This window comes from Osmerus eperlanus, chromosome 9 (genome assembly GCF_963692335.1).
Source record: "Osmerus eperlanus chromosome 9, fOsmEpe2.1, whole genome shotgun sequence".
Taxonomy (NCBI): domain Eukaryota; kingdom Metazoa; phylum Chordata; class Actinopteri; order Osmeriformes; family Osmeridae; genus Osmerus; species Osmerus eperlanus.
The window spans coordinates 13394116-13421513 of NC_085026.1; the positions used below are offsets into that span (position 1 = coordinate 13394116).

The 27398-nt window shown below is 45.6% G+C and overlaps 5 protein-coding genes across 6 annotated transcripts; 2 read left to right on the forward strand and 3 right to left on the reverse strand.

Moving 5' to 3' along the window:
* Positions 1 to 129: 129 nt before the first annotated feature.
* Positions 130 to 2428, reverse strand: LOC134026176 (uncharacterized). The gene is made up of 6 exons (XM_062468674.1): positions 1967 to 2428; positions 1782 to 1843; positions 1483 to 1554; positions 1245 to 1340; positions 508 to 1095; positions 130 to 422 (listed from the first exon to the last, which is right to left on the reverse strand). The coding sequence occupies exons 1-6, from the start codon at positions 2004 to 2006 to the stop codon at positions 405 to 407; spliced, it is 876 nt and encodes a 291-aa protein (XP_062324658.1). The 5' UTR covers positions 2007 to 2428; the 3' UTR covers positions 130 to 404.
* Positions 2244 to 8263, forward strand: wdr20a (WD repeat domain 20a). The gene is made up of 4 exons (XM_062468660.1): positions 2244 to 2712; positions 3965 to 4147; positions 4381 to 5727; positions 6988 to 8263. The coding sequence occupies exons 1-4, from the start codon at positions 2449 to 2451 to the stop codon at positions 7039 to 7041; spliced, it is 1848 nt and encodes a 615-aa protein (XP_062324644.1). The 5' UTR covers positions 2244 to 2448; the 3' UTR covers positions 7042 to 8263.
* A 671-nt stretch (positions 8264 to 8934) lies between these two features.
* On the reverse strand, positions 8935 to 15147 carry LOC134026172 (MAPK/MAK/MRK overlapping kinase-like). Of its 2 annotated transcripts, none has more exons than XM_062468665.1 (12): positions 14723 to 15147; positions 13839 to 13953; positions 13287 to 13376; positions 13111 to 13181; positions 12921 to 12999; positions 11042 to 11090; positions 10725 to 10903; positions 10381 to 10482; positions 10037 to 10210; positions 9785 to 9908; positions 9393 to 9590; positions 8935 to 9237 (listed from the first exon to the last, which is right to left on the reverse strand). In XM_062468665.1, exons 1-12 carry the CDS (start codon positions 14889 to 14891, stop codon positions 9160 to 9162), a joined length of 1428 nt encoding a protein of 475 aa, XP_062324649.1. In that variant the 5' UTR covers positions 14892 to 15147; the 3' UTR covers positions 8935 to 9159. The 2 variants fall into 2 exon arrangements, with proteins under 2 accessions (XP_062324649.1, XP_062324650.1); XM_062468666.1 differs by lacking the exon at positions 14723 to 15147 and adding an exon at positions 14177 to 14363.
* Positions 15148 to 15155: 8 nt separating this feature from the next.
* Positions 15156 to 27386, forward strand: LOC134026168 (ribosome quality control complex subunit NEMF-like). Its single transcript, XM_062468658.1, has 31 exons — positions 15156 to 15384; positions 15506 to 15574; positions 15881 to 15983; positions 16066 to 16191; positions 16342 to 16490; positions 16637 to 16704; positions 16960 to 17049; positions 17590 to 17663; positions 17805 to 17875; positions 18063 to 18138; positions 18234 to 18374; positions 18516 to 18724; positions 18852 to 19028; positions 19343 to 19406; positions 19528 to 19616; positions 19752 to 19855; positions 19936 to 19998; positions 20163 to 20275; positions 20411 to 20468; positions 20712 to 20770; positions 20913 to 21033; positions 21143 to 21485; positions 21617 to 21659; positions 21788 to 21837; positions 21940 to 22078; positions 22391 to 22468; positions 22585 to 22782; positions 22878 to 22916; positions 26284 to 26390; positions 26485 to 26608; positions 26827 to 27386. Exons 1-31 carry the CDS (start codon positions 15326 to 15328, stop codon positions 26902 to 26904), a joined length of 3282 nt encoding a protein of 1093 aa, XP_062324642.1. The 5' UTR covers positions 15156 to 15325; the 3' UTR covers positions 26905 to 27386.
* LOC134026169 (zinc finger protein 436-like) lies at positions 23011 to 25797 on the reverse strand. Its single transcript, XM_062468659.1, has 2 exons — positions 25531 to 25797; positions 23011 to 25262 (listed from the first exon to the last, which is right to left on the reverse strand). The coding sequence occupies exon 2, from the start codon at positions 25134 to 25136 to the stop codon at positions 23169 to 23171; it is 1968 nt and encodes a 655-aa protein (XP_062324643.1). The 5' UTR covers positions 25137 to 25262; positions 25531 to 25797; the 3' UTR covers positions 23011 to 23168.
* Positions 27387 to 27398: the final 12 nt, after the last annotated feature.

Genomic DNA, 27398 nt, shown 5'->3' on the forward strand with positions numbered 1-27398 from the left:
TGTATTTTGCATCTGTGTGAATGTAGGTGGAACATGGACAGTTAATGTTTGGGGCAAGCAAATAAGTCATTGTTAATTTAATAATCTTATGGACACAGGAAAAACTGTTCAGAACCATGTGTTTATTTTATATCAAAGTCTAAAGACTTCACAATATCCATGTAAGACCATACAATAGTGGAAGAGCCCAAAATTAATACATTAAACAAATAAATATTTCAAAATATGTTCAACCAAAAAGGGCATCAGTGAAATCCCTCTAAACTAACAAGACTTGTTTCCCAAAGAAAGAAAAAGGTGATGTGCACATGCATGTTTCTTTTCTGGAACTACCCTGTTCGCTCCTATCCAGTGGCTTCCCATGGTGCGAACAGAAACCCTGGAGGCTAGGAAGACGTCGGACCTCACCGGACACTGTAGACCTATGAAGGAGAGCAGAACAACTTGTCATGGTTCAAGTGTGCATTTTGATATTAATTTTATAAGACCCGCAAAGATATAGCTCACATCCATAGTAGAGTCTTCTCCCATATCCATCCTAGAGACACATAGCCTCTTCCTAGTCTCTTCCTCCTTGCCTGGCAGACCAAGCAGACCAAACTTTCTTTTGGATGCACAGCTGAGAGTAAAGGGGCTGTCTACAGACTTCTCTGAAGACATTTCTGGAAGGCAGAGAGAATTTTCTCCCACACAGGGGAAAGGGGAGCATGTGGAATGCATCCCAGAATCCACAGATCTAGTTCGCCCTCCTGATTCAAAAGTGCCCTCAGTCAGATTACTCTCTCCCCCTCTGCTATGGCCGCAGGATGAAGTCTCCAAGCCACAACTCCAATGATCCAACTCGCTGGTTGACCTCATCTGGACGTCCAAGGTCTTCTGTTGGTTCTGCTCGGCCCTGCCAGGTTCGGTCTCTACGACCCTCAGCTCGTTCAGGCTGATGCCTCGGAGGAGTGGGGGGGCAGAGTGAAAGGGGACCCGGCGGCCAGTCCTCCCCCAACAACGACAGCCCGCCTGCGGCTGCCTCTGCCTCCAGGGGAAGCTCAGCGAGTCGGACACGTCTGAGTCCTCGGAGCTCCCATCGTAGGGGTCTATGGACTTGAGACAGAAAGACACTGGTGCTCAGCTCCCACACTGGAGCTAAAGACACCAGCTCAGCAGGTATCCAGTATGTAACATTTGATTTCTAGAATGAGAAGATCATCTCTAAAGTATGAACAGACATATGAGAGGGGGAGGATGTTTACCAAGCAGTGATATGAAGGATGTCGGCCAGCAGGCTTATGTCCGCATAACAGACTCCGCTGGACTGGTCTGCTCTCTGCTGCACTGCTACCACAGCCCTGAGAGTAACAGCAGGATGGACACAAGCACTCAAAACAGCAACATCAACATCATACAACACTGGGTTTGATTCTGGGATTCTTCTACAGCTGAAATACACCAGGGTCTTATCATTCAGAGGACAGACCACAAATCTAATACCATAGTGCTGGTGTCTGACCATCTGGGACTAACATCAGACTCTGAATCTGTGCTTGACTCCACCTTACACATCTGCAGAAAGAGAAGAGGAATGAGGCATCCTGATACTCTATCACGTGCTGCTTCATCCAGGTGAAATACGAATGACACAGGTACACAAATCTCCCTCAGAAAAAATCTTCGAGATAATTATTGGCCTATAAACTATAATATGAAGATTGACAAGCAAATGGGGCCTAACCGATTATCTTTAGTGTTGCTAAGCTTTATTCGCCCTCTGTTCAACGTAATTTACTCACCATATATCTGAAAGCCAATTTATCCACATTACTTGAGCCGTTTGAAACAACTTTTCCTCCGCCTGAGCAACCGAAAAGATGAAGTGCATTAACTTTGCAGTTTCTCAGAATTGTTTTTGTAAAGAGCAAGGGGTGAATATTTTGGAACTTTGTGGACAAGTTATTTTATCTGTTACTAGGCCTACCTCGATTTGAGTGGTGTCGCTTTCGCCTTGAAGTTGCCATGCTGGTGCTGTTTCAGCAGGTGCGCAGTAACAGTAAGTGATTACTATTCACCAACTATACATTTTAATTCGATATTTTTTTTCATCAGATATACATGTTATCATTCAATCTAGACCAGTTCTTTAAAGGTCACGTTTGAAGTTTGCTAATTGTTCAATTACTCATCACAAAGCAGCTGATCTCAGATAAATTAACTGATGAGGATGCATTTGATTGACTTATCTTGATTGATAGGCGTTATCATGGAAGGTGTGTTTCGTCGGGATTAAACTGTTAGAAAAGACGTTTGCCATTGATCGCACATGCAGCACGCGCACGCCACAAAATACAGTCTGAGAGAGTTGAGCGCCAGAGAATTATTCTCGACAGTCGCCACTTTCCTCCAGTGGTGAACGGGAAAGCGCACGCTCAGTGCGTAAGATCCGGGCCCGAGGAAGGATGAATGTTAATTTCAAAGATGGCAGCGGAGGGAGGAGGGAAGGAGATGAACGAAATTAAAACTCAGTTCACCACACGGGAAGGTGTCTATAAACTCCTCACTCACTCCGAATACAGCCGACCCAACAGGGTGCCTTTCAATTCCCAAGGCTCGAACCCCGTCAAAGTCTCCTTCGTTAACGTCAATGACCAGTCTGGAAACGGCGACAGAATCTGTTTCAATGTGGGCCGGGAGCTCTACTTCTATATCTACAAAGGCGTTAGAAAGGTAAACTTGCTGCTAAAACTGTCGAATGTTTTACAATGTCTCTACCCATTGCCTAGGTTGCCAGACGTTTTTATTACCTCAGGTTTATGTTGCCTTACTTGCTAGAATTTTGACCAAAACAAAGTGACAGCTACTGACAGTACTGTACTCGGTTAGCATCAGTGGCTAGCTAGCTAGCTGGCTAGTGCTACTAGCTAACTTAGCACAACCCTTAAAAGTGTTCTTTTAGGTATTGTATTTATCGCAGCTATAACCAGCCAGACAGCCATCTAGCCTGTAGCTTGTTTCTGACAGCCCTGGCACTGGGACACCTGCCAACGGTCTTTGAATTGACAGATGCAGACTTTACAGTATTGTAAATTAATGCTTGCGCATGGATACGTGTGACCTCCGCTGTTAGAGGGTTGACGTGCAGCAGAACCGGGATGCTGGGTCTGAGTGACCCGACGAAGATATCCCAGGCTAAGCTAAACTAACGTAAGCTACATGACAGAATCTGCAGCTGGCTGGCTAGCTATTCATAATCAGTACTTAAACGCTATCAAGCAGAATAAATCAGTTTGCGCAAGAACAGTTGGCTAGTGTCGGTGCATATTTCAAACTGGTAATGTGGCCGTAACTTATACTTGTCATAAAAAGCTTCCTGTACTGCCAGGTGACCTCAGCTGATCTAAATGCAGCACATCTCTCACTAATGATGACACTGCAGGTCTAGTAGGAGGAACTGGTTAACTTGCATGCTTGGTTTCAGATCCAATGCTGTGTTTGTGTGATTCGTAGAGGTCCTATGTTGTTAGTGTGTCATTGCCTAACATGTCTGGGAGTTAAAAGCTGTAATGTCACCAATGGACAGTTCCCTTGTGGTTAACCATTATTTTAGTTGACTGTGGATAGCGGAACACTTGTTGACTTGAGAGCACACAGGAGTGACCTCTTATATACTAGTGGCCAGTAAACCTTAAGGAAATCCCTCTCTGACAGATTTTTAACAAGAGATTATTTGTAAAACATGAACACGTCTAATCTGAAAGACAGCCTGGCTTTCTAGAAAGAAATGGTGTATTATTTTATTGTTGCAACTTGCAACTAGTGTCAATTTCTGTCCAGTGTACCAGTAATTGGTATCACTTGTCTGATGTATTCATCAAAAAGTGCCCCAATATTTCAGGTCACAGTATCTAAAGGGTGTGACTGCCCTCTAAGAACTAACTGTGTGTGTGTGTGTGTGTGTGTGTGTGTGTGGTTCTTGCAGGCTGCAGACCTGAGTAAGCCCATAGACAAGCGGATATACAAGGGAACGCAACCCACCTGCCATGATTTCAATCACCTGACAGCCACAGCAGAGAGTGTGTGTCTGCTAGTGGGCTTCTCCGCTGGACAGGTGCAGCTTATTGACCCCATCAAGAAGGAGACAAGCAAGCTGTTTAATGAGGAGGTAAGTGAGAAGCCCTCAAGTCTACCTTCTGTGTAAAGGGACAGGACAGGTAGAAGCAATGTAGCTGTTCTCTCTAGCCAATCAGATGCCTAGTTAGAAGTTTCTCCACATACTGTAGCTGATTTGTGTCCAATCTCTTTAGATCCTAAGGTCTAAAGTCCTGTAAAACTCATGAACATACAAAATGTGACATTTTCAATTTTTCTCCTTCTCTCCTCCTCCCCCTTCCCCAGAGACTCATAGACAAGTCACGAGTGACATGTGTGAAATGGGTCCCTGGGTCCGAGAGCCTGTTCCTGGTGTCCCACGCCAGTGGGAACATGTACCTGTACAACGTGGAGCACACCTGTGGAACCACGGCGCCGCACTACCAGTTGCTGAAGCAGGGCGAGAACTACTCTGTGCACACCTGCAAGAGCAAGTCCACACGGAACCCCCTGCTGAAGTGGACGGTGGGCGAGGGGGCGCTCCACGAGTTCTCCTTCTCCCCCGACGGCAAGTTCCTGGCGTGCGTGAGCCAAGACGGGTTTTTGCGCGTGTTCAATTTTGACGCGGTGGAGCTTCATGGCACCATGAAGAGCTACTTTGGCGGCCTGCTGTGCGTCTGCTGGAGCCCCGATGGGAAGTACATTGTGGCGGGCGGTGAGGACGACCTGGTGACCGTCTGGTCCTTCCTGGACTGCCGGGTCATCGCCCGGGGCCATGGACACAAGTCCTGGGTCAGTGTTGTGGCCTTCGATCACTACACCACCAGCGTGGAAGAGGGCTGCGACCCCATGGAGTTCAGTGGCAGCGACGAGGACTTCCAGGACCAGGTCCAGTTTGGACGGGACCGGGCCAACAGCACGCAGTCGCGCCTCTCAAAGAGAAACTCCACGGACAGCAGGCCTGTTAGTGTGACCTACCGGTTTGGCTCTGTGGGCCAGGACACCCAGCTCTGCCTGTGGGACCTGACAGAGGATATCCTGTTCCCCCACTTGCCCCTCTCCAGGACACGAACACACACAAACGTCATGAACGCGAGCAGCCCCCCAGGGGGAGCTATCATCACCACCAACCCCAGCACTAACGGCAACACCAGCGGTGCCACCACCCCCCTGCCCACCCCCCTGCCCCGCTCCAACAGCCTGCCACACTCTGCTGGCACCACCACTGCCAACAGCAGCAGCAAGGGTGGAGGTGGGGTCGTAGGGGGGGGTGGGGGTGGTGGAGGAGGGGGCGGCGGCGGAGCGATGGATAGCGCCAACGCCGCGGGCGTCAGCAAGTTCGCCACGCTGTCGCTCCACGACCGCAAAGAGCGGCACCACGAGAAGGACCACAAACGCAACCACAGCATGGGCCACATCAGCAGCAAGAGCAGCGACAAGCTCAACATGCTGACCAAAACCAACAAGACAGACCCTGCCAAGACCCTGGGCACGCTGCTGTGCCCGCGCATGGAGGACGTTCCACTGCTAGAACCCCTCATCTGTAAAAAGATAGCACACGAGAGGCTGACTGTACTCATATTTCTAGAGGACTGTATAGTGACTGCTTGTCAGGAGGGATTTATTTGCACATGGGCGAGGCCTGGCAAAGTGGTAAGTTCATTCTGAATCAGACGCGTGTGCTTTAGTCGAGGGTTCCTCTTTGCCTTCTAGTCCCTGTCGTAGGCTAAACCAGTTTGCTGTGGCAGGGAAGTGACGTTGTTGCACCCTGATCCACGTGACTCCCTACTGGACATTTCAGACAAACGGGCTCAGTGAAGGAGGAAGGGCTGTTTGTTCCTGCACAAGCAGTGCTTCTCACCCTCAAACTGTCTGTGACGTGTGTTCTACCCCACACCAAGGCCCATTATTCAAACAAGATGTTAAGAAACGTAAGGTGGTAAGAATGCAGCCTTTAGAGGAGGACATGAAAGTAGGCTCACGACTGTACCACAAGGCATAGCAGCTATACCAAATACTTGTCTTCTTTCTGCTCACACCCTCCTGCTTAAGCCACAGCCTAATATGCAGAGCCTATGGACTGTACTCACATGTTGATAAGGTTTAAGGTTGGAAGACGAACGCATCGTCTAACATAGGAGGGCCAATCTGATCAGGTCCTAGCTTGTTCAAATAGCCTCCTTTTATTTTAATAAGGCCCAAACCAGCCTAGCACAACTGGCAGTCCAACTCTTAACCCTCGTGCTGCCTTCGGGTCACATGACCCAAAGGTTCATAACGAACCATCGTTGTGTTTACCCAATTTTACCCAATACAAAAACAAATACAAATAATTTTCTTTTAACCATTCCAATGTGGGGGGTCTGAGACAGCCCGACAGTTAAAAGAAAATGCTTCACTTTGTTTTTGTATGAGGTAAATTTGTCGCAATACGACGGTGGGTCACAATGACTGATGGGTCAGAATGACCCGAAGATAACACAAGGGTTAAAATACACTTCACTAATATGACCCATGTTATAGATGCACTTCAGTGAGGCTCTCCTTCTGTAGCCTAGTCTAGGACTGGGCATCATCAGGACTTGGGGATCTAAGAATGTATAACAGAGGAATCTCCAGTCTCACCCATAGGTGTTCCATTGGCTCCTAGTGTAATCTTAGGTGGTTCCAGGTAGTGTGTGATTGATATCTCAGATGCTTCCTTAAGTATGTGTTACCTGTCTGGGTAAAGGTTTCCAACTATCGTGATACGGATTCATTTTACTCAATCCTCTAAAGGCAGGGTAGAGGGGGAACAGTCCGGAAGATGAGAGGGTAGAGGGAGAACAGTCCAGAGGATGAGAGGGTGATAACAAGTTGTTGCTTTGCTGTGTCAACTCTCCCAATGCAAATCTCCTTGTTTTCCTTTTCCAGGGGTTATTGTCATCCCAAAACCCAGCAAGCTCTCCCAGTGGAACTGTAGTATAGCCTCTCTATCTGCTGCTAAAGACCCTGCAACCCAGAGCCACAGGCTTCTCTGCTCGCCACCCGCAAACCACTGCAAGATTCTGTTCTTTTTGTTTTACCCATCCCCCCCCCCCTCTCTCTCTCTCTCTCTCTCTCTATCTATCTCTATCTCTAGACTTGGGTCAATTACATTGATCAATTACTTTAAAGACGTTGAAAATCCATTGAGGTGTGTTTGATTTGCCTCCGTAGGAACTTCTGGGGCTGATCTGTTTGCTTCATTACATTAGATCATTTGAATCACCCTGAGCCCAAGTATTTGCTCCAAGTGACTGACCCGAGTCTGGCTATCTGCTGTTCTGCTGGACATCTGCTGATGCACATGTGGAGAGAGAGGTTGTGGTGCAATGTGTGCCATATTCTTATTTCTCCTAAATATATTTTTTATGTTTTAGTTTCTGTATTTTCCCTTTTGCTTTCATGTCTCACTCGACTGTTTGTTTGGTTGTTTTGTTTCTGTAATTCGAGCTCTGTTTATTTTGATGCAAGCCAGTCATGTGTCTTGAATATAAAGGTACAGTCCACCCAAATGGCACGACATTGACCACCTCTACGTTGGAAGCACGCAATAGGCCAGGAAATACAGGCTGAAACATCATCTGGGTGAACTGTCCCTTTAAGGCCAAACATGTAAGCGTCAATGGATTTTCTTGCATCTAAACTAATCGCAGTCTTGTTTCTCCTGACTAGAATCTCCCCAGTGAGAACTTTGCACTGATTTTGTTACTTTGTTAATGTTTTGTAACCGCTATAAAGGAGAGAGAAAAGCAGAGATGAGAGGGCTGCCTTGATGCACTCAGCTTTGACATCCTTGGTCTTGAAAGCTGAATCTGTAAAGCTGAATGCTGCAATCATAGTCTCTTAAAAGAAAAAATTGTTTGCACTTAAAATTAGTTTATTAGAAGAAGATGGCTTTACATTTTGGGTGTGAAAGAACTCACAACTACTAGGTTGAGTGATGGTGATGTTATTAAAACATTTGTATCTATTGAGCATTTATTTTAATATTGTTTCAGATTAAAATCTGCTCTGTATCATATGTATAATATTGTAATTCAGTGATTTGATGGGGCAAAAACAACCGATCATTACTCTAGTGGACGTTTTGTCATCATTTAAGGAAATAGTTATATTTCTAAGGCAGAAAATATACATATTAATAATATTAAAATAATCTTGAATACATTGGTTTCTGTTGTTCCATCCTCTTGTTAAAAAATGCCCAGCTGTGAAATTGTGTCTTTGATACTAAAGTGCTGAACAAGGACCTAAACATTCATTCACATATACTTCAACAGTAATATTACAGATAAGACACTATAGACTTGTTCGTCACATACAAATGTAGCCTTTTCAATTACCATAGACTCCTTTCAATTAAAAAGGTTCATTCATGAGCTTTTCAGGCTGAGAGTAGTGTAGAAATGTGAGCCCAGTAACAACAATGCTATGTTCATCTGAGGGGTGAAAACCACTAGTGTGAAGCATGTTTGTATTTACCTATGAAGCGTTGGGATCAGGCTTGATAATATCTGGCAACAGACAACAGTCTCACAGACTGAGAGATCTCATAGAGCCAACACTTAACCCTTGTGTTATCTTCGGGTCGTTCTGACCCATCAGTCATTGTGACCCACCGTCGTATTGCGACAACTTTACCGCATACAAAAACAAAGTGAAGCATTTTCTTTTAACCGTTGGGCTGTCTCAGACCCCCCACATTGCGAAGGTTAAAAGAAAATTATTTTTATTTGTTTTTGTATTGGGTAAAATTGGGTAAACACAACGATGGTTCGTTATGAACCTTTGGGTCATGTGACCCGAAGGCAGCACGAGGGTTAAGACAGTCCAATATACTTTGAAAAGCACATTGTATTTCATTTGCACTTCAAATGTACATCCCCAGTAGCTATTGCTACTTGGACACAAGCTCAGCCCTGCTTTCCACAAGGTGGCAGGCTTGACTTGGGTTAAACCATGTTATCCTCAACATCTCAAACAAGCAGATTTATTCATATTTACAGAAAGAACAGTCCAATCTGGTCTTTTTCTCCCACAGACTGTTGGGGCAAAGGCTGTTTAGTAGCCTCCGCGTTTCCTCTCCAGGGGCGGCATGTAGTAGGCCTTGAAGGCCGAGCGGTGGGACTCCTCCCTGGGCTGTAGGGAGAGACAGACCCTGGTCAACCCTGGTGTTACTCCCCTGACTCCTCACACAGGCTCACCTCATACTGAAGCCACTCTCCACAACACACACTCACATCCAGATCCTTCCCCAGCTGCCAGCCGTCAGTAGAGACGATGTGTTACGTTACCTTAGCCAGCCGCGAGTGGCACTTCTTGGAGGTGATGGCAGGGAGGGAGCCTCGGTGAGAGATGCCCAGCGCGGGCATGGTGGAGACAGGAAAGGATATCTGCGGGGCGGGCACCACAACGCTGAGCTTGGGCAGCTCCATCTTGTAGTGTGGGGCATTGCGTCTCAGGAGAGGCTCAGCCACATGCTTAATGTTGTGCTAGAGAACAGGAAGTAGAATTATCTAGCTATTTGGGGGGGGGGACTACTTCGATAGCATGTGCTACCCTCTCAAACACATCTAACAAAGACAAACTTAAACGTTGTCGAGACAGAACGTACCGAGAATAACTAAACAACTAAATGTGACTAAATGTCAGTTGTGACTGCGTTCTGGCCGAAGCTGTGACTTACCTGCCTCCTGCCCTGTCTGGCCATGCGCCACAGTTTGTCCACAGAGTTGGGGGTCCCACTGCTCTCCCCTCCCTCCACAGTCCCTATGGCCCTTCGAAGACCGTCAGCTCTCCTCTCTGCCAGCCTGGAGGACGGACCAGGGGGAGAGGAGAACAGAGAGGAGAGGCATCATGGAATGAGAAGACAATCATTTGTAGCCTTAACTCGTGTACACTGGTTTTTGTTGTTTGCGCGTGGCTATTCTCTTCTTACCGAAGGTCCCTAAAGTAGACGTGCTGCAGGGTGGCACGGGCACTGATGCGTTCCTCAGGGTCATAGGCCAACATCTGGTAAAGCAAGGACAGGCCGGGGGCGGGGCAGTTGGGAATCAACTGGGAGATCCCACTGCCCTTCCGGGAGGGGAAGTCAAACCGCATCGCCCTGGACCTGCAGGAAGGACAAACGAAACACTGACAATAGTACACAAACAAACCTTCACCCATCCACAAAAACCCTAACCTTGAACTACAGGACAATGATATGGGGCATACAGTCAATGCCATGGTTTCCTGTGTGTGCTTGTGTAAACATATGCTAAGTTCATGTAAATAACTTACTGCTTGAACTTCTGCAGAAGGCTGGAGTCAGGTGTTCCTAGAACCTCGTGGATCTTTGCTACCTGGTCCAGCTCATTCGTTCCTGGAAACAAGGGCTTGAGACTGCAACGTAGATATGATAATTACTTATTAAGAACTTGTGACATTACATCCAGGACATGTACATAATTTGTCAGTGAAATGTCTGTGGTGGCAAAATTGGTCTTCCTGACCAAAACTAAGCCAGATGGGGCACTATACAGCCACTTCAATGGAGTCTACATAATGAACAAAAACAACCTCATAACCATGAATAGCACATATATGATGTACTACATGTCTTGTCCTCTTTCTCTGGCAGGTACCTGATGATCTCATAAAAGACACAGCCAACACTCCACATGTCCATTTTGAGGGAATAGTGTCCGTCGGTCAGGAGGCACTCCGGGGCGCGGTACCAGCGTGTGGAGATGTACTCTGTGTGAGGTGGCTTGGAGTACACACTCCTGCAGGAGCCAAAGTCCCCCAGCTTCAGCACGTCTTGCTTTTGAACCGACATGCCATTTACAGGACAACAATACCGTCAGATATTTCGCCATGCACCTGTCGTAAACTGTGTTTCATGTCATTAGCAATGCTGCACTGTAAGCCAAATCAGCGTAAGGCAGAAGTTTGGACTTACTTTGATCAGGATGTTCTCTGGCTTGACATCTCGGTGGAAGATCCCACAGCTAGAGAAGACCAAAAGTAAAACATACTACAGTGCCTTGCGAAAGTATTCGGCCCCCTTGAATTTTTCGACATTTCAGGCATCAAACATAAAGATATAAAAATGTAATTTTTTATGAAAAATCAACAACAAGTGGGACACAATCATGAAGTGGAACAAAATTTATTAGATATTTCAAACTTTTTTAACAAATCAAAAACTGAAAAATTTGGCGTGCAAAAGTATTCAGCCCCTTTACTTTCAGTGCAGCAAACACTCTCCAGAAGTTCAGTGAGGATCTCTGAATGATCCAATGTTGACCTAAATGACTAATGATGATAAATAGAATCCACCTGTGTGTAATCAAGTCTCCGTATAAATGCACCTGCTCTGTGATAGTGTCAGAGGTCCGTTTAAAGCGCCGAGAGCATCATGAAGAACAAGGAACACACCAGGCAGGTCCGAGATACTGTTGTGGAGAAGTTTAAAGCCGGATTTGGATACAAAAAGATTTCCCAAGCTTTAAACATCCCAAGGAGCACTGTGCAAGCGATAATATTGAAATGGAAGGAGTATCAGACCACTGCAAATCTACCAAGACCCGGCCATCCCTCTAAACTTTCAGCTCATACAAGGAGAAGACTGATCAGAGATGCAGCCAAGAGGCCCATGATCACTCTGGATGAACTGCAGAGAGCTACAGCAGGGGTGGGAGACTCTGTCCATAGGACAACAATCAGTCGTATACTGCACAAATCTGGCCTTTATGGAAGAGTGGCAAGAAGAAAGCCATTTCTTAAAGATATCCATAAAAAGTGTTGTTTAAAGTTTGCCACAAGCCACCTGGGAGACACACCAAACATGTGGAAGAAGGTGCTCTGGTCAGATGAATCAAAAATCGAACTTTTTGGCAACAATGCAAAACGTTATGTTTGGCGTAAAAGCAACACAGCTCATCACCCTGAACACACCATCCCCACTGTCAAACATGGTGGTGGCAGCATCATGGTTTGGGCCTGCTTTTCTTCAGCAGGGACAGGGAAGATGGTTAAAATTGATGGGAAGATGGATGGAGCCAAATACAGGACCATTCTGGAAGAAAACCTGATGGAGTCTGCAAAGGACCTGAGACTGGGACGGAGATTTGTCTTCCAACAAGACAATGATCCAAAACATAAAGCAAAATCTACAATGGAATGGTTCCCAAATAAACATATCCAGGTGTTAGAATGGCCAAGTCAAAGTCCAGACCTGAATCCAATCGAGAATCTGTGGAAAGAACTGAAAACTGCTGTTCACAAACCCTCTCCATCCAACCTCACTGAGCACGAGCTGTTTTGCAAGGAGGAATGGGCAAAAATTTCAGTCTCTCGATGTGCACAACTGATAGACATACCCCAAGCGACTTACAGCTGTAATCGCAGCAAAAGGTGGTGCTACAAAGTATTAAGTTAAGGGCGCCAAAAAATTTTGCACGCCCAATTTTTCTGTTTTTTATTTGTTAAAAGTTTGAAATATCCAATAAAGTTTGTTCCACTTCATGATTGTGTCCCACTTGTTGTTAATTTTTCACAAATTAAATTTTTATATATTTGTTTGAAGCCTGAAATGTGGCAAAAGGTCGAAAAATTCAAGGGGGCTGAATACTTTCGCAAGGCACTGTATTACCTCACTAAAGACCCCACAGACAGACAGCACCAGGATGGTATACTTATAGTCAACCCTTAGATGCCATCACGACAGTCAACCAGGAAATTATACAGTAGACATCAAGTGTATAAGAATCTACACCTCCTGTAATGACCACTACTAAAAAGACAGTAAAACACCCACAGAAAGTGTAGAAATCTACCTGTGCATGTGGTCCAGTGACTTGCAGAGTTGATACATGTAGTGCTTGATTTTACTTTCTGGCAAAGGATGCTGTCGCCCTGCAAGTGATACAGGTTAAGTTAATAAGGATATGTTGGAATCCTTAAAGTATCTGTAATTTGAGTAACAGTGTGGCATAAAAAACGTGTGATGTCCCCAGCTCTACTGACCTCGTATGAACTCATAGATGTTCATCTCCATGAGCTCACAGATCAGGGACAGTGACCCCGTCTCTTTGTCACTAGAAAATAGATAAAAGATTATCTAGCAGGTCAGAAAATGTTTTGCAGGTCAGTATAAAACAGTTTTAAATCAAGACAAATTTTGAAGCGTAGTGTAGACTCACAATATGAGTTCATGTAGCTGAATGATGTTTGGGTGAGGACATAGTCGCTTCATTGCCTGGACCTCACGCAGGTTGTTGGCCTGTTCAAGACTGTGTCCAAAAAAACCAGTAAAGTTTTATTCACAGTGCCTATGTCATTATGACTCCAAGATAGAGGTAACTTGAATGATGATTTGGATATTTGTGTAGAGAGCAGGTTTGCGGCAACATTTCACTTTTTATTATTTTACCCTTTCATTTAATTGATCAGAATAAAAATTAGGATTCCGACACTGGATGCATAAGGCTATGAGATGAATGGATACAAATCAGTGCTCTAAAGACTGTGACTGGCGTCAGAACTGATCTTCATCTCCATAACACAAGGTCAACGTCAGGGCTTAGGGGGTTATGGGCAGGGCAGGCTGTCACCTAATAGGCTACTTAAAGCTAGGGGTGTCAGGCTGCTGGCTCAGGTGTCCAGGGTCCACAAAAGAAAAAGCTCGCATGCAGCAGTGCACGTGAAGATAGCATACCTGGCGATGAAGTTAAGGCAGTAGAACTGAAGAATACCTGTTTATAGTCTGCTTCATCGATTTACAGGCATAGAACCTTCCATCTCTCAGGCTTTGTGTTTTCAACACCTCGGAAAACGTTCCCTCTCCAATTTTCTTAATTAATTTGTAATCTGCATGCCAGAAAAAGATAGAAAACAAGTACATTATGTGTGTTATGCAGCATCAGAAACGTAATCGTTAACATCGTTATTTACATATTGCTAATTCTAACATTCACTAGTACAGTAGTCAATGTTTTTGGCTAACGTCGTTAGACTACTTGCCCGATTACTGTATATCCTGTGGTTGTTGTAACAGCTAAAGCAAGATGATTTAGCTCGCTCTAACACTTACTATCCATTCTTCAAAGTGGTCACTGCATATGAGTAAATTATCCATAATAGATGTGTTTAAATAACACATTACGATGTTTTCATGGCACAGCCTTGTTAGGGCTAGTGATCTAGGAAGCTGCGAAATAAAGGGACACTTAAAAAATAACTAAACACGCCTTCAGTGCTAGCCGAGGTAGCTAGCCATGTTAGCTGGCCGTCACCTTGGTAACCAGGCACGCGGCAAGCCTCACCCTCAACTCTGACCCAAGCCAAGGTGTGAACGAAACAAGAAATTACAGGCTCTAGCTTGCTGGTTATCTGTCTCGGTCAATAAATGTTATTGTTCCAGAATGTTATTAACAAAAAGCTAGCAATGTTAGCTGGTATAATGGGCGGGGGTAAACTACATTTTTTTGATTAATGCATGTTTCGTGCATTAGAGATAGAGCTGGTCTAGTTAAAAATAGAGTTCAAACAAGATTGGCAACTGCATATTTATTCTGGTGAATAAATTCAATGTCTAACACGGTCATTTGTTTGAAGTTGAATATTTTTCGCATCTCACCATTTTTCCAAAGATGGTTGCTGAGAGAAACCGAAGATATTTTTAGCTGCTGTGGATGATTGTTGTTCACGGAACTCCTGCTTCTCCATTCAATGTCAGGCGTCTGACATGTTTGGCGAATGTGTGCTCTGTTTTTTACACCAATAAGCCAATTTGAGTACTGCATCATTATACCAAAAAGGACACATTGGATGCAATGGATTGACTATAGTTCTTCAACCCTGCCGTGGGTAATTATGATAGAAATATCTGGAGACACTCCCTCCGGCTCAGCGGGTGGCCAACAGCATCATACATCTCCTAGTAGCATAAGCAAATAAAACATAATTAGCTATAATATAAGCACCAATCACAATTTCCGTTATTTGCCTAGGCGTGTGTGCGTGTGCTTCTTTATCGTCAGCGAGTATTTTGGTTCGGTTGTAGTTTTCTCCACACAGGCTTCCGTAGAACATCCGTAGCCCTTACAGTGAGCGTGAAGTGTGGGTAGACAGCTCTAGTTAACTAGCTAACGAGTTAGTGTTGCACTGATGGTGACGATCACTTTCGACTAGCTACGTTCTATATTTATAACAATTACCTACTATTTAGGATACATTCACAATGAAAACCAGGTTTAATACAGTGGATATAAGGGCAGTCATTGCCGAAATCAATGCCAAGTGAGTCGTTTGTTGATTTAGCACTGCATGACAGTGGCAGAGCTAGAGCTAGCTAACCAGATGCTAACCAAGTTTTCAAGGCTAATTGTCCTGCACTCCTAACGGTACTCTCTTCTTTCAGCTATCTTGGAATGAGAGTTAACAACGTGTATGACATCGACAACAAGACCTATCTCATCCGCCTTCAAAAGTAGGTTGTCTAGCTGTTCTGTCAGTTCCCAAGCTAACCAGGTAGATAGTTGCCAAAACAGTTGTTGCCCGTAAACCTGTCCTTTCCGCAATCTGTTGTAATCGTGGCACATGATGACCTTATCTTTCACGTAATTGCCTGTTAAAATACAGTGCAATTAAGGTAATCTGTCAAAGAATGTCACCCTGTCTATCCGTTGCTTCAGTCATCCCTGTGTTATATGCCTCACTTGAGTTTGAACCCACATGAGTGGTGATATGTTTTAGTAGTTGCTGTAGTTCTGGTAAAATTCTGTTCCTCTTTAAGGCCTGACTCGAAAGCGGTGCTGTTGGTCGAGTCTGGAATCCGTATTCACTCAACAGACTTTGAATGGCCCAAGAATATGATGCCCTCTGGCTTTGCCATGAAGGTAAGATAGATAGACCCTGATCAACTGTCAGTGGTCACCTGCGATGTATGAGATCTTAAAGTGTGGTTGTATCTCTGATTAGTGTCGAAAGCACCTGAAGTCAAGGCGCCTGACGCAGGTGAAGCAGCTTGGAGTTGACAGGATTGTTGACTTTCAGTTTGGCTCAGACGAGGCTGCTTATCATCTCATTGTGGAGCTCTATGACAGGGTGAGAGTCGTCTTTCAATCAATCCAATAATCATATTAGCACATCAAAAAACAAGTGTCAACCAAAGTAAATAGAGCATCACACACAAGACAAACTACACACACAACCACTTGACTTCTATGTCCTTCACCTTTGCGTTCCTGTGTGAAGGGTAACATCATTCTAGCGGACCACGAGTACACCATTCTGAACCTGCTGCGTTTTCGGACGGCTGAGGAAGCAGATGTGAAGATCGCAGTCAGGGAGAGGTACCCTGTGGAGAAGGCCCGCCCCCTGGAACCCCTCATCAGCCTGGAGAGGTAGCCAGCCTGTTCACACAGATATTGGGGCAAGCCTGAAAAACAGACAAAAGGAGTGGAGGGATACAGTAACCAAGGTGTCTGGACCAGCTAGTAGTACATCTGTGTGGACTCCAGCTCATGTTTGATTGTTTGTGTCAATGCAGACTGACAGAGATCCTTTCCCAGGCACCCAGTGGAGAGCAGGTGAAGAGAATCCTCAACCCACTCCTCCGTAAGTCACCTGAACCCTGTTCATTCAACTCTAGTGTTGTTTTAGGATTATCTTCTAGTGTTCAGATTATTAACTGTTAAAACAACTTTACTAGTCTATCATTGGAAAATGGATATACAGATGTAGACGCACTGATGAAGATTCTAGAACATTAGAGCCTTATCTTCTGTGCACTATTGTCTAAGAAATGTGGTTACGTGTCTTGTCGATTCCTGGTGTGACCTAAACATGGCCCTGTCCTCTTGTTTTTTGCAGCTTATGGAGCCACTCTCATTGAGCACTGTCTAATGGAGGTGGGACTGTCTGGTTTTATCAAACTGGATGGCCAGTTCAATGTTGATCGAGGTAACAGCTATGGTACTTTTATGAATGTGATTATATTTGTGACATTCATACATGCAGATCAGTCATACAATTACAGCCTGGGGTCTAAGGAGAGAGGCCCAGTCTGAAGCAAGCAATACCTTGGTATCCTGGATGTCGCAATTGGATGTTGAATCTTGTTCTATTCAAATTTCTGAAGCTTGAATTTTTTGTATTGAATTTTCGGGATCTGAATTGTACTGTTTGAATTTGAGCAACCTGAATTTCTTAACCTTTTTTTACATTGAAATAAATTCATATTTCAATTTTAAAGAGGTGAATTCAAAACCAACAAATTCGGTGGTGTTTAAATTTTTATATTAAGTAGTGCCTTTTAAAATTCAAAACATTATGACACTGATTTGTATCCATTATAACCCCCTCTCTCCGACAAAAAGTATTTTTATTGTGGCGGGCCACCACAAATAAATCAATGTTTGGGAACACTGTAATTAATGACTCTTTATACCAGTTGACCTCCTGGTAATGAGGCGATTTATATTATTTGAATTTTGTTTACAGATGCACCTAAGATTCTGGAAGCCTTAAAGATGGCAGAGGATTACATGGAGAAGACAGGGAGTTTTAGTGGAAAGGTATTGTCTGACACAAGTCTTCAACACTATTTTTGATTATAATAAGAACACTTTTTAATGCACTGACTGTATATTATTTGTATGTCATCAAGCGACAAATAAATTTGAACTGAATGTCATGCATGAATAACCCCCCTTTAGGGCTACATTATCCAGAAATGTGAAAAGAAACCCAGTCTCGCTCCAGACCAACCCAATGAGGAACTACTCACGTAAGTTCCCGTCCCCTCTATTACCTTTATCAACTACTTCTAACTGAATCTATTACGTGTTCAATTTACCTCAGTTGTCACTTTTGGTTCCACTGCCCTGGGTTGATAAACAAGCCAAATTATTTAATGGTATTTTAAAATGTCTGTTTATTGTTCAGACTTGATGATCGTTTTTCCCCCCCTGTAGTTACGAGGAGTTCCACCCCTTCCTCTTTACTCAAAATGCCAAGAGCCACTATGTGGAGTTTGATTCATTTGATAAGGTGACTATCAAAAACTATGCTGTATATACACACACAATTGCATGTAGCACTCCGTATTAGGAATATCTCTGGTGACCTTTGACTTCTGTCCCCAGGCGGTTGATGAGTTCTACTCTAAGATGGAGAGTCAGAAACTCGATGTGAAGGCTTTGCATCAGGAGAAGCAGGCTCTAAAGAAATTGGACAATGTCAAGAAGGACCATGTGCAGAGGCTTGAGGCTTTGCACCAGGCCCAGGTCATTAGATAGACAAATTGGCCAAACATATAGTATATGCTTTATATTATATATAAATATATAGTAAAATCCAGTGGATACTTGAAAGTAAACAGAATCTTAGTCAATAAATCGATTCCACTCTACTGTGCTGAATTTCAGGAGGTGGACCGTGTGAAGGGCGAGCTGGTGGAGATGAACCTGCAGGTGGTGGAGAGAGCGCTCCAGGTGGTACGCAGTGCCCTGGCCAACCAGGTAGACTGGGCAGAGATCGGCATCATTGTCAAGGAAGCACAGGCAGCGGGTGACCCTGTGGCCTGTTGCATCAAAGAGCTGAAGCTACAGACCAATCACATCACCATGCTGCTAAGGTCAGGATCATAACACATCACTGACCAAATAGCATTGCTGCTCAGGTCACGATCAGTTACGATTAGGGCACAGGAATCTGGATGTTACTGTTGGTAAGGTATGACTTCTGCTTCTGCCTCCCCCTAGAAACCCCTATATTTCCGAGGAGGAGCAGGAGGAGCTAGAAGAGGAAGAGGAGGTGGCTGAGGTGCAGAAGGGGAAAAAGGGGAAGAAGGACCGTGGTCAGAAGCCCAAGCTGCAGAAGAACAAACCCATGCTGGTAGATGTTGACCTCAATCTATCAGCTTACGCAAATGCCAAGAAGTAGGTGGGACCACTTCAACTTCTTTTATACTAATGTATCCAATAATATAAAATAACAAGATTTCAGTAGCAATAAGGCAAATCCAGTGTTATTTGTTTATTTATCTTATTTATCAGAAAGAGCTTTGCAGATGCTCATAAGCGTCAAAATGAAGACAATCTGGAATGAAAAATTGTTTATAATGACATTTGTATCAAAATCAACACGCATTGGAGATTTGAAGCCGTGACTCCTGTTGATCTGCAGCCAAATGCTCTACCTATACCCATCCCCCATACGGGATTCTGAACCAAATGTTTCATGTCTTTGGCAGGTACTACGACCACAAGCGGACAGCTGCTAAGAAGGAACAGAAGACAGTGGAGGCAGCTCAGAAGGTCAGGACGCCCCCCCCCCCCCCCCCCCCCCCCCCGCCTTCAGTTCCTCATCTTCATAATCCCTGAGGCAGATCATTTGAACTGTCCTACTGTGTATTCATGTGGTTCCATCTCCCTCCAGGCCTTTAAGTCAGCTGAGAAAAAGACCAAACAGACCCTGAAGGAAGTCCAGACCGTCACCACCATCCAGAAGGCAAGGAAGGTGTACTGGTGAGAGATCTTCCACTCACAGGCTGCCTGGATCTGCTTACTAAACCAGCTAACATGTAACAATCACTGATTCCACAGTTCATTCATATTTGATCCAATAGAAGATGTCTGTTTAATATGTTTATCTTCATCAAGGTTTGAGAAGTTCCTCTGGTTCATCAGTTCAGAGAACTACCTCATCATCGCTGGACGTGACCAGCAGCAAAACGAGATCATTGTCAAGCGCTACCTGAGGGCAGGTAAGTGCTGCTCAAACACACAATCCAGCCCACAAAACTTGCAGTGTGTAGATCCTCAACGTGTATGTTTGTGTTCCCAGGTGACGTCTACGTCCATGCAGATCTCCATGGAGCCACCAGCTGTGTCATCAAAAACCCCAAAGGTGAGCCGGAACTGCCACTGCTGCTAAGCAACACAGGCCTAGATTAACCTGAGCAACCTTTAATGAACTTAACTGGTCGATGTTAAAGATGTGCGTACCTCTTCCCACTGTGTTAGTGGAACTATGAAAGAACTGATGCTTTCATCCCTCCCTCTCTCCCCCAGGTGACCCTCTGCCCCCCCGTACCCTGACAGAGGCAGGCACCATGGCAGTGTGTTACAGTGCAGCCTGGGACGCCAAGGTGGTCACCAGCGCCTGGTGGGTCAACCACAATCAGGTCAGTCAACTCACAAACAAATACCCGTACATTCCAGTACACACACTCATCCCATTCCTCCAGGTCAGAAGACTGGCTGCTATTGTGTTCCACAAAACCACTCTGGTTCAAGGGGTTTCATGTCTGTGTGTCCAGGTAACTAAGACAGCCCCCACAGGAGAGTACCTGACCACCGGTAGCTTCATGATCCGAGGTCAGTGTTACATGCAGCTTCACAATCTACAATATAGAATGTTTTTTGCACATTGTCTACAATTTTGTATCGTCTTGTAATATATATATATTTTTTTTTGTATGCCCTTTTACCCTGCTGTCCTGAGAGTAATCACATATGTAATAACCAGTTAGTTTAACAGGGAATAGGTTGGTAAATGTGAGACACAGAGCTCCAGTGTAACTGTAGTCATTTGAGTACAAATGAACTCTCTCTTCTCAGGGAAGAAGAACTTCCTGCCACCCTCCTACCTGATGATGGGCTTCAGCTTCCTTTTTAAGGTAAACACACACACTGACTAAAACCCTGATCCACACTCTAACTCCCTAACCATATCTGACCCCCCCCCCTCCCCCTACTCCATATGTGTCTGGTTGATATGTCTGTGTGTGTGTGTGTGTGTGTGTGTGTGTGTGTGTGTAGGTGGATGAGCAGTGTGTGTTCAGACACCGTGGAGAGAGGAAGGTTAAAACCATTGAGGAGGACATGGAGCAAGTAACATCCAGCACTGCTGAGCTGCTCGAAGACGGAGAGGAGCTTCTGGGTATACGTCCACACACACGCACGCACACACACACACACACACTCTTCAGTGTCTGCTGTAAAGCCTAACGGATACAGGCATCACTGAAAGTAAATTTTCCTCTTTCTAGGAGATGACAGCAGCAATGAGGGAGAAGGGGAAGAACAGGGAGAAGGGGACATGAAGAAAAATGGCGAGGTGGGGACAAAGGAGCCCAAGGCAGGGGACGAGAGTCAGGAGGAGGAGGAAGGAGAGAGAAGAAACCTGGCCAGCGTTCCAGAAGAGGCCACAGACAAACCAGAGAGAAAGTCATCAGAGTGTGCCAGCATCGAGGATGGAGAGGATGGAGAGGGGGATGATGACGAGGACGAGGAGGAAAAAGGGACGGAAACGGAGGCGAAGAGTGACGTAGAGAGTGCTGATATCAGCTTCCCAGACACCACCATCTCACTGTCTCACCTCCAGTCTTCCAGGTAAAATCAACCTCACCTGTCTGTCCATACCACTGCAGGACCTGTGTGATGGCACTCTGTGATAACTTCAGTACAAGATATATCAGTGTGTTGAAATACGGTCGACTGTCTTCATTACACCCTTTCTCCAGGGGAAATCCGAGTGCTGGGTTCAAAACCGAGGTTTCCAGTCAGGTAAACCGTCTTTGTATCTATGAGGTTGGCAACTCTGGAGTGCTACTGCGTTAGTTTTTCTCAGCATATACAATAAAGTGTTTCCATACTGTACGCTTCATAGCTGATGGGGATGTATGTGTCTATAGGCTGAGGTTGATGCCCATGGAAGGAAACACATGACTGCCAAACAGCGGAGGTGAGAATCCTCAGCTAACATGAGGAAGAATAAACATACAACACCAATACCGTCTCACTCCCACTTGCATCATTGTGATGTGTGTGTGTGTGTCCTCCACAGAGAGGAGAAGAAAAGGAAACAGACACAGGATGGCTCCGAACCCCAGGAGGAAGTAGACATGCCTCCTCCCTCTGCAGCCAATCAGGGAGCTGCCAGGACTGGTGGCCCCTCCCAGCAGCCTCTGAAGAGAGGCCAGAAGGTAAGAGGCTTGATTGCATTACTTGTGCATGGTCCCCATTTAACAGTTGTACATTCATTTTAAATTCTGAGTTTTATTCAAGACAACAGTGGTATCACGGTTCACTATGTTTTCAATATAGCAAAAAGTAGTTATAGTCTAGGTTGCCACCAGAATTAAGTGATTGTCAAGACAGCAGTGCACACAGGTGACTGAAGCATGTGGAGATGCTGCTCACACTATAGTGCTCCAATCCGCACACACTAAAGGAGGTACAGTACACAGTATCTTGATTCTGCATGTCTCTCCCCCTATGGCTCTGGTGTTTTCCAGAACAAGTTAAAGAAGATCAAGGAAAAGTACAAGGACCAAGATGAGGAGGACCGTGAGCTGAGGATGAAGCTGCTGGGGGTGAGCAAAGGGAGGAGAGGGGGGAAGAGGGCGGGCAGAATGTGGGAGACAGATGGCATGTTTACCACCACGATTTCCACCCTTGAACCTTTTTGTCTCCTTTCATCTTTCCTTAGTCTGCAGGGGTGAAAGAGGAGAAGGTGAAGAAGGGAAAGAAGGGAAAGGAGCCTGGGAGGAAACCCCCCACGGCCAAAGCCCCTCAGAAGCCCAGTGCCCAGGAGGCGGCCATGAAGAAGCTAGAGCAGCAGGGAGAGGGAGAGAAGGAGGGGGGAGAGACAGGGATGGAGGTACCAGCTGCTGAACTGGAGGATAAGGTACAGGGAGAGATTCACCCTCCCAGCAACCCAAACTGCCTAAATACCACTTTCAACCATCTGAAATGTAATCGTTTGTCGTGTCTTTGCTGCAGGAAGGAGATGATGTGGACCAGGACAATCCAGGAGCAGAAGTGAGTCCTGATGTCCCCTGGTTGTTGATCTACACACGCCATTATTTGGTTACCACAGTGAAAGTATCTGCTATTTCATGACAAGAAATTTTTTTCAAAAGAGGATTTAATTTTTAGTAAGTACAGACTCAAAATGTAGACTTTTGACATTTCCAGACAAAGGTATGACCAGCGTACACGCATCTAGCAAAACAAATCAAATGTCAAAACAGTTTGATATTGTGAACAACACATGAACATTCAATGCCTTGCTCAAAATGTTTGTGAAGTGGCGTCGGGATGAAACCTACTCATGTGCCTGCTCTTGTCTCCACTCTGGGTGAACTTCTTGCCACAGACATGGCATCCATAGGGTTTCTCCCCAGTGTGAATCCTCGTGTGAGTTGTGAGCTGTTCTTGCCTGTGGAAGCTTTTGTCGCAGCAGGGACAGTGATAAGGTCTTTCGCCCGTGTGCGTTCTCAGGTGCCTTTGAACATCGGACAGACGGCTGTACGTTCGACCGCAGTCTGAACACGAGTATCTAGGCAGTGATTCTGTGTGCTTCCGCTTATGCGTGTAGTATTGGGAGCTGTAGCGAAACGTCATGCCGCACTCTGCACAGAGGTACGGTCTCTCCCCTGTGTGGGTCTGCATGTGCTTCATGAGCACTGTCGGGGAGGTGAACACCTTCCCACACTCGTTGCAGAGGTGCTGTTTTCCCGACACGTGGAGCTTCTGGTGTCTCAGCATTTTGGTGTGGTTAAGGAAGGTCTTCCCGCAGTCGGAGCAGATCATAGGCTTCTCCCCTTCGTGGTTAGGGAGGTGAGCCGTCAGCTCCTCCAGGCTGGAGAATCTATCATCACACCTGGAGCACAAGTAGGGTTTCTTCTTCTTGTGTTGGGTCAGCTGCTTGGACGCTTTGAGCTCCGTCTCCGAGTGGGACGTCTTGCCCCGGCGTTTAGGGCGTTTGGATCCCCTCCGCTCCCGGGTGTGGACCCTCCGGTGTCTTTGCAAGTGGTAGTTTTGGCCGAATCTCTTCCCACAGTCAAGGCAGGGGAAAGGTTTTTCTCCGGTGTGAGTTCGAAGGTGCCTCTCCATCCTTGCTCTTCCTCTGAAGGTCTGGGCACAGATGGAACACTGGCGGGGTCCCCTGGAGGCCTCCGGCCGTGTCGTGTGACCCGGAGCTTCCTCTTCTCGATTAGCATCATTGTCGTCATCTTCTGTGTCTTTAGGGTTAGTGTCCAGGTTGTGGATGTTTCGCAGGTGTCTCTGCAAGTGGTAGGTTTGGCTGAATCTCTTCCCACAGTCGGGGCAGGGGAAGGGTTTCTCTCCGGTGTGACTTCGGAGGTGCCTCTCCAGCTTGGCCTTCCCTCTGAAGCTGCGGTCACAGATGGAGCAGTGGGGGGTTGTGGGGATCTCAGGCTGTGCCACGTCATTCACGTCTTCATCCTCACCATCATCATCACCTGTCTCTTCATTGTCTCCGAGATGCGTCGTCCCGTTGCTAGGCAGCTGGTGGCAGGGGTCGAGGCTTTCCTGCTTGTGGATGTTTCGCAGGTGTCTCTGCAAGTGGTAGGTTTGGCTGAATCTCTTCCCACAGTCGAGGCAGGGAAAGGGTTTCTCTCCGGTGTGACTTCGGAGGTGCCTCTCCAGCTTGGCCTTCCCTCTGAAGCTGCGGCTACAGAAGGGGCAGTGGGTGGTTCCGCTGGAGATGTCAGGCTGCTCCTCGTCAATGGCCTCAACATCATCCCTGGCCTCAGACCTCTCAAACCACTCTTCAACTCCTTCATTGTTATCGTCATAATCGAGTTCTACTTGGATGGTACTGATGTTTCTCATTGACTGGGGGCAGGCATTGGCTGCAGCCTCTTCTGCAGCCTCCTCTGCAGCCAGGGCTCTCTCTTCAACGGACTGGAGGGTGAGCTTTGTCTCGGTCAAAAGGATTATCTGCAGTGACTTGTCAGTTACACCATAGAGGATTCTGTCTCTGAGCAGAAGTTCCTGCTGGGTACTGAAGCCACAGCCAGACGCCAACTCCCGCAGCTCTGCGATGAAACTTGACACGCTCTGACCTTCCTTTTGGCTGCAATCATGAAAACGCATCCTCTGGAGTACCTCCATCTGCTCGGGGCTGGTCAACATATTGGAAACTGTATCGTTATTAAAAAGTTCCATTGAGGGAACACCATACTCCCCTGTATCATCTTTTTCGGTCACTCCCAGAGAAGCCATCAGAACCATACATGAATCCGCAAATGTGATCTAATGTAGATGAACGTACGAAGCAAACTGCGGATGAAATGTAGCAGACAGCGCGTCTATCCTCTTCGTACGTCCAACTCGCCCCCTCACTGGCCCATGTGGACACTACGACAAAAGAAAAATTAAATGAGGATGTTGTGCATCATCAATAGGACATATTTACTTTAGGGTGTGTGCAAACTAAGCATTATGCTTTACCAACGTATTTACATAATTATATAGCTATGTTATTGGGTCTTCGTATATATTTTTGTAAGCTACTGACAATTTGGATATCATGGTGTATTCGGCCGAGCTAGCAAGCTAACTTACTACGCTAGCTAGCTAACAAGCTAGCCTACTTGACCGAAATCAATGGTATTCAACTACTCACCTAAATCAATCTTATCCTTTCGATTCACCTTAAAATTGACTCAACTGCGCAGTGTCTAGACTATAAAACGTAATAGTAACGGTAGCAAGTTAAATTATATAAGATTATATATAGGTAAAGTTTGCCATCAACTAGTTACTCGATTTCTTCTTTTTCATCCATGAGTTTGATTGGCGGATCGATACCGCCACCTACTGTGCAGGAGTGTGTGATCAGTCACGGTCTACTTATACTGCCGGTAAAAAAAAGGACTGTAGAACTCACGGCCGTGTTAATTATTGAAGTACTAGCATTTCCACACGCACAAGAATTCACAGGATTGGGACTAAACTGCCCTGCGCCCACAAGAAAACCCACTTGTTAGTGAGGCTAATCGGGGAAAAAAGGGAAAAGCTTTCCCCGGACTACGTCACAACTCGCAATGCAATAATACATGCACAACTATCTCCTCCACAAGCACTCCTCACACAACCCGATATAATGCCCTCCCGATGACTGTTGCATTCAACCCTGTGTGCCCAATCCTCAGCCTATTCTGCACCACCTCCTCCCTCCTGCTCCCCATTACACACTAGCATCCCTAACACACCTCACCATACACCCTCTGTTCAAAGTCATTCTTTCTTTGCTGCCCTCAGGCAGGTAAGACCCTTTCTTTCTAGATACAACATGTAGCTGACCATGCAGCTGAAAGGCACTGGTGTTCCGGCAAAGTATGTGGATGTTAAATTTGTGTTTTGTTGGTTTTCTCAGGAGGCTGAGAACTTGTTGACCTCCCTGACAGGTCAACCTCACCCTGAAGATGTGCTGCTGTTTGCTGTGCCTGTCTGTGCACCCTACACTGCCCTCTCAAACTATAAGTAGGTCTATGTATTTGTGGTATTATCTGAAAAGGAAACATAAAATGCTTTAAGTTTCTCTACTTTGATGACCAGTTTGTTTTTACCGTGTCAGACATAAGGTGAAGTTGACCCCAGGGACTCAGAAGAAAGGCAAGGCAGCCAGGACGGCTGTGTTCAGCTTTATGAAGGCCAGAGAATCCTCCACTAGAGAGAAGGACCTATTCCGCAGCGTCAAGGTACAGTAGGCCCAACACCTCTGAGCGCATCATACCTGCCCCTCACTTTCCATCATCCTCCCCCTTCTTTCTCCCAAACCCCCTCTCCCCTCCACTCTGTCCCAGTTTTTATTTATATTTTTCTACTACCCCTTTTTTCCCCTCATCTCAAACTGGCTGCGTAACAGAACAAACGTACACTCTATAAATCTAACCACCTCTAACCTCTTGTGTTCCAGGATACAGACCTGTCTAGAAACATGCCAGGCAAGGTCAAAGTGTCAGCCCCCAACCTGCTGGCAGCCAAAAAGAAATAAGACACAAACACAGGCCAAAGTGACCAAGGCGAGGTCTGAAGTTTGGCCTCCAAGTGTAGTATGCCAGGTTTCTTCTTTTTATGTCCACTGCCGCCTTCTGGACGATCTGTAGACAGCAGAACTGAACTCATCAACCAATGCCCCACAATGTCATTACAACTGTGGCTATGTGCTTCAGACCTCTCCAACATGTGACTGACATGCTGAATAATAGTTCTAAGGAGGTCCATATTTAAAAACCAGGACGTAAATAATGTACAGGCATAAGTTCTGATTTCAATTCTGTCTGTTTATTCTCTCCCGATTCCGAAATGAAAACATAATTTTAAACATTTTGTACAATATATTTCTTAATAAAAATGTCAGGGGAAAAAAACTGTGCAAATCAGACAGGATATAAAAACAACATAACTTTTATCTTTTGTGATAAGAGGGGTCTTCAGTGCAAATGTGACTCATTGATGTAGTGCTGTTTAACTGAACCTGACTAATTA

Coding starts and splice junctions, on each gene's coding strand:
- LOC134026176 (XM_062468674.1), bottom strand. CDS start 2,006: ATGGCAACTTCAAGGCGAAAGCGACACCACTCAAATCGAG. Junction 1,555..1,781: donor AATTGGCTTTCAGATATATG/GTGAGTAAATTA, acceptor CTCTTTCTGCAG/ATGTGTAAGGTGGAGTCAAG. Junction 1,341..1,482: donor GGTCAGACACCAGCACTATG/GTATTAGATTTG, acceptor TGTTACTCTCAG/GGCTGTGGTAGCAGTGCAGC.
- wdr20a (XM_062468660.1), top strand. CDS start 2,449: ATGTTAATTTCAAAGATGGCAGCGGAGGGAGGAGGGAAGGAGATGAAC. Junction 4,148..4,380: donor GCAAGCTGTTTAATGAGGAG/GTAAGTGAGAAG, acceptor CCCCTTCCCCAG/AGACTCATAGACAAGTCACG. Junction 5,728..6,987: donor GGGCGAGGCCTGGCAAAGTG/GTAAGTTCATTC, acceptor TTCCTTTTCCAG/GGGTTATTGTCATCCCAAAA.
- LOC134026172 (XM_062468665.1), bottom strand. CDS start 14,891: ATGATGCAGTACTCAAATTGGCTTATTGGTGTAAAAAACAGAGCACAC. Junction 11,091..12,920: donor TCACTGGACCACATGCACAG/GTAGATTTCTAC, acceptor GGTCTTCTCTAG/CTGTGGGATCTTCCACCGAG. Junction 9,591..9,784: donor CCAGACAGGGCAGGAGGCAG/GTAAGTCACAGC, acceptor CCTGTTCTCTAG/CACAACATTAAGCATGTGGC.
- LOC134026168 (XM_062468658.1), top strand. CDS start 15,326: ATGAAAACCAGGTTTAATACAGTGGATATAAGGGCAGTCATTGCCGAA. Junction 19,617..19,751: donor AAGGCAAGGAAGGTGTACTG/GTGAGAGATCTT, acceptor ATCTTCATCAAG/GTTTGAGAAGTTCCTCTGGT. Junction 21,034..21,142: donor AGACGGAGAGGAGCTTCTGG/GTATACGTCCAC, acceptor TCCTCTTTCTAG/GAGATGACAGCAGCAATGAG.
- LOC134026169 (XM_062468659.1), bottom strand. CDS start 25,136: ATGGTTCTGATGGCTTCTCTGGGAGTGACCGAAAAAGATGATACAGGG.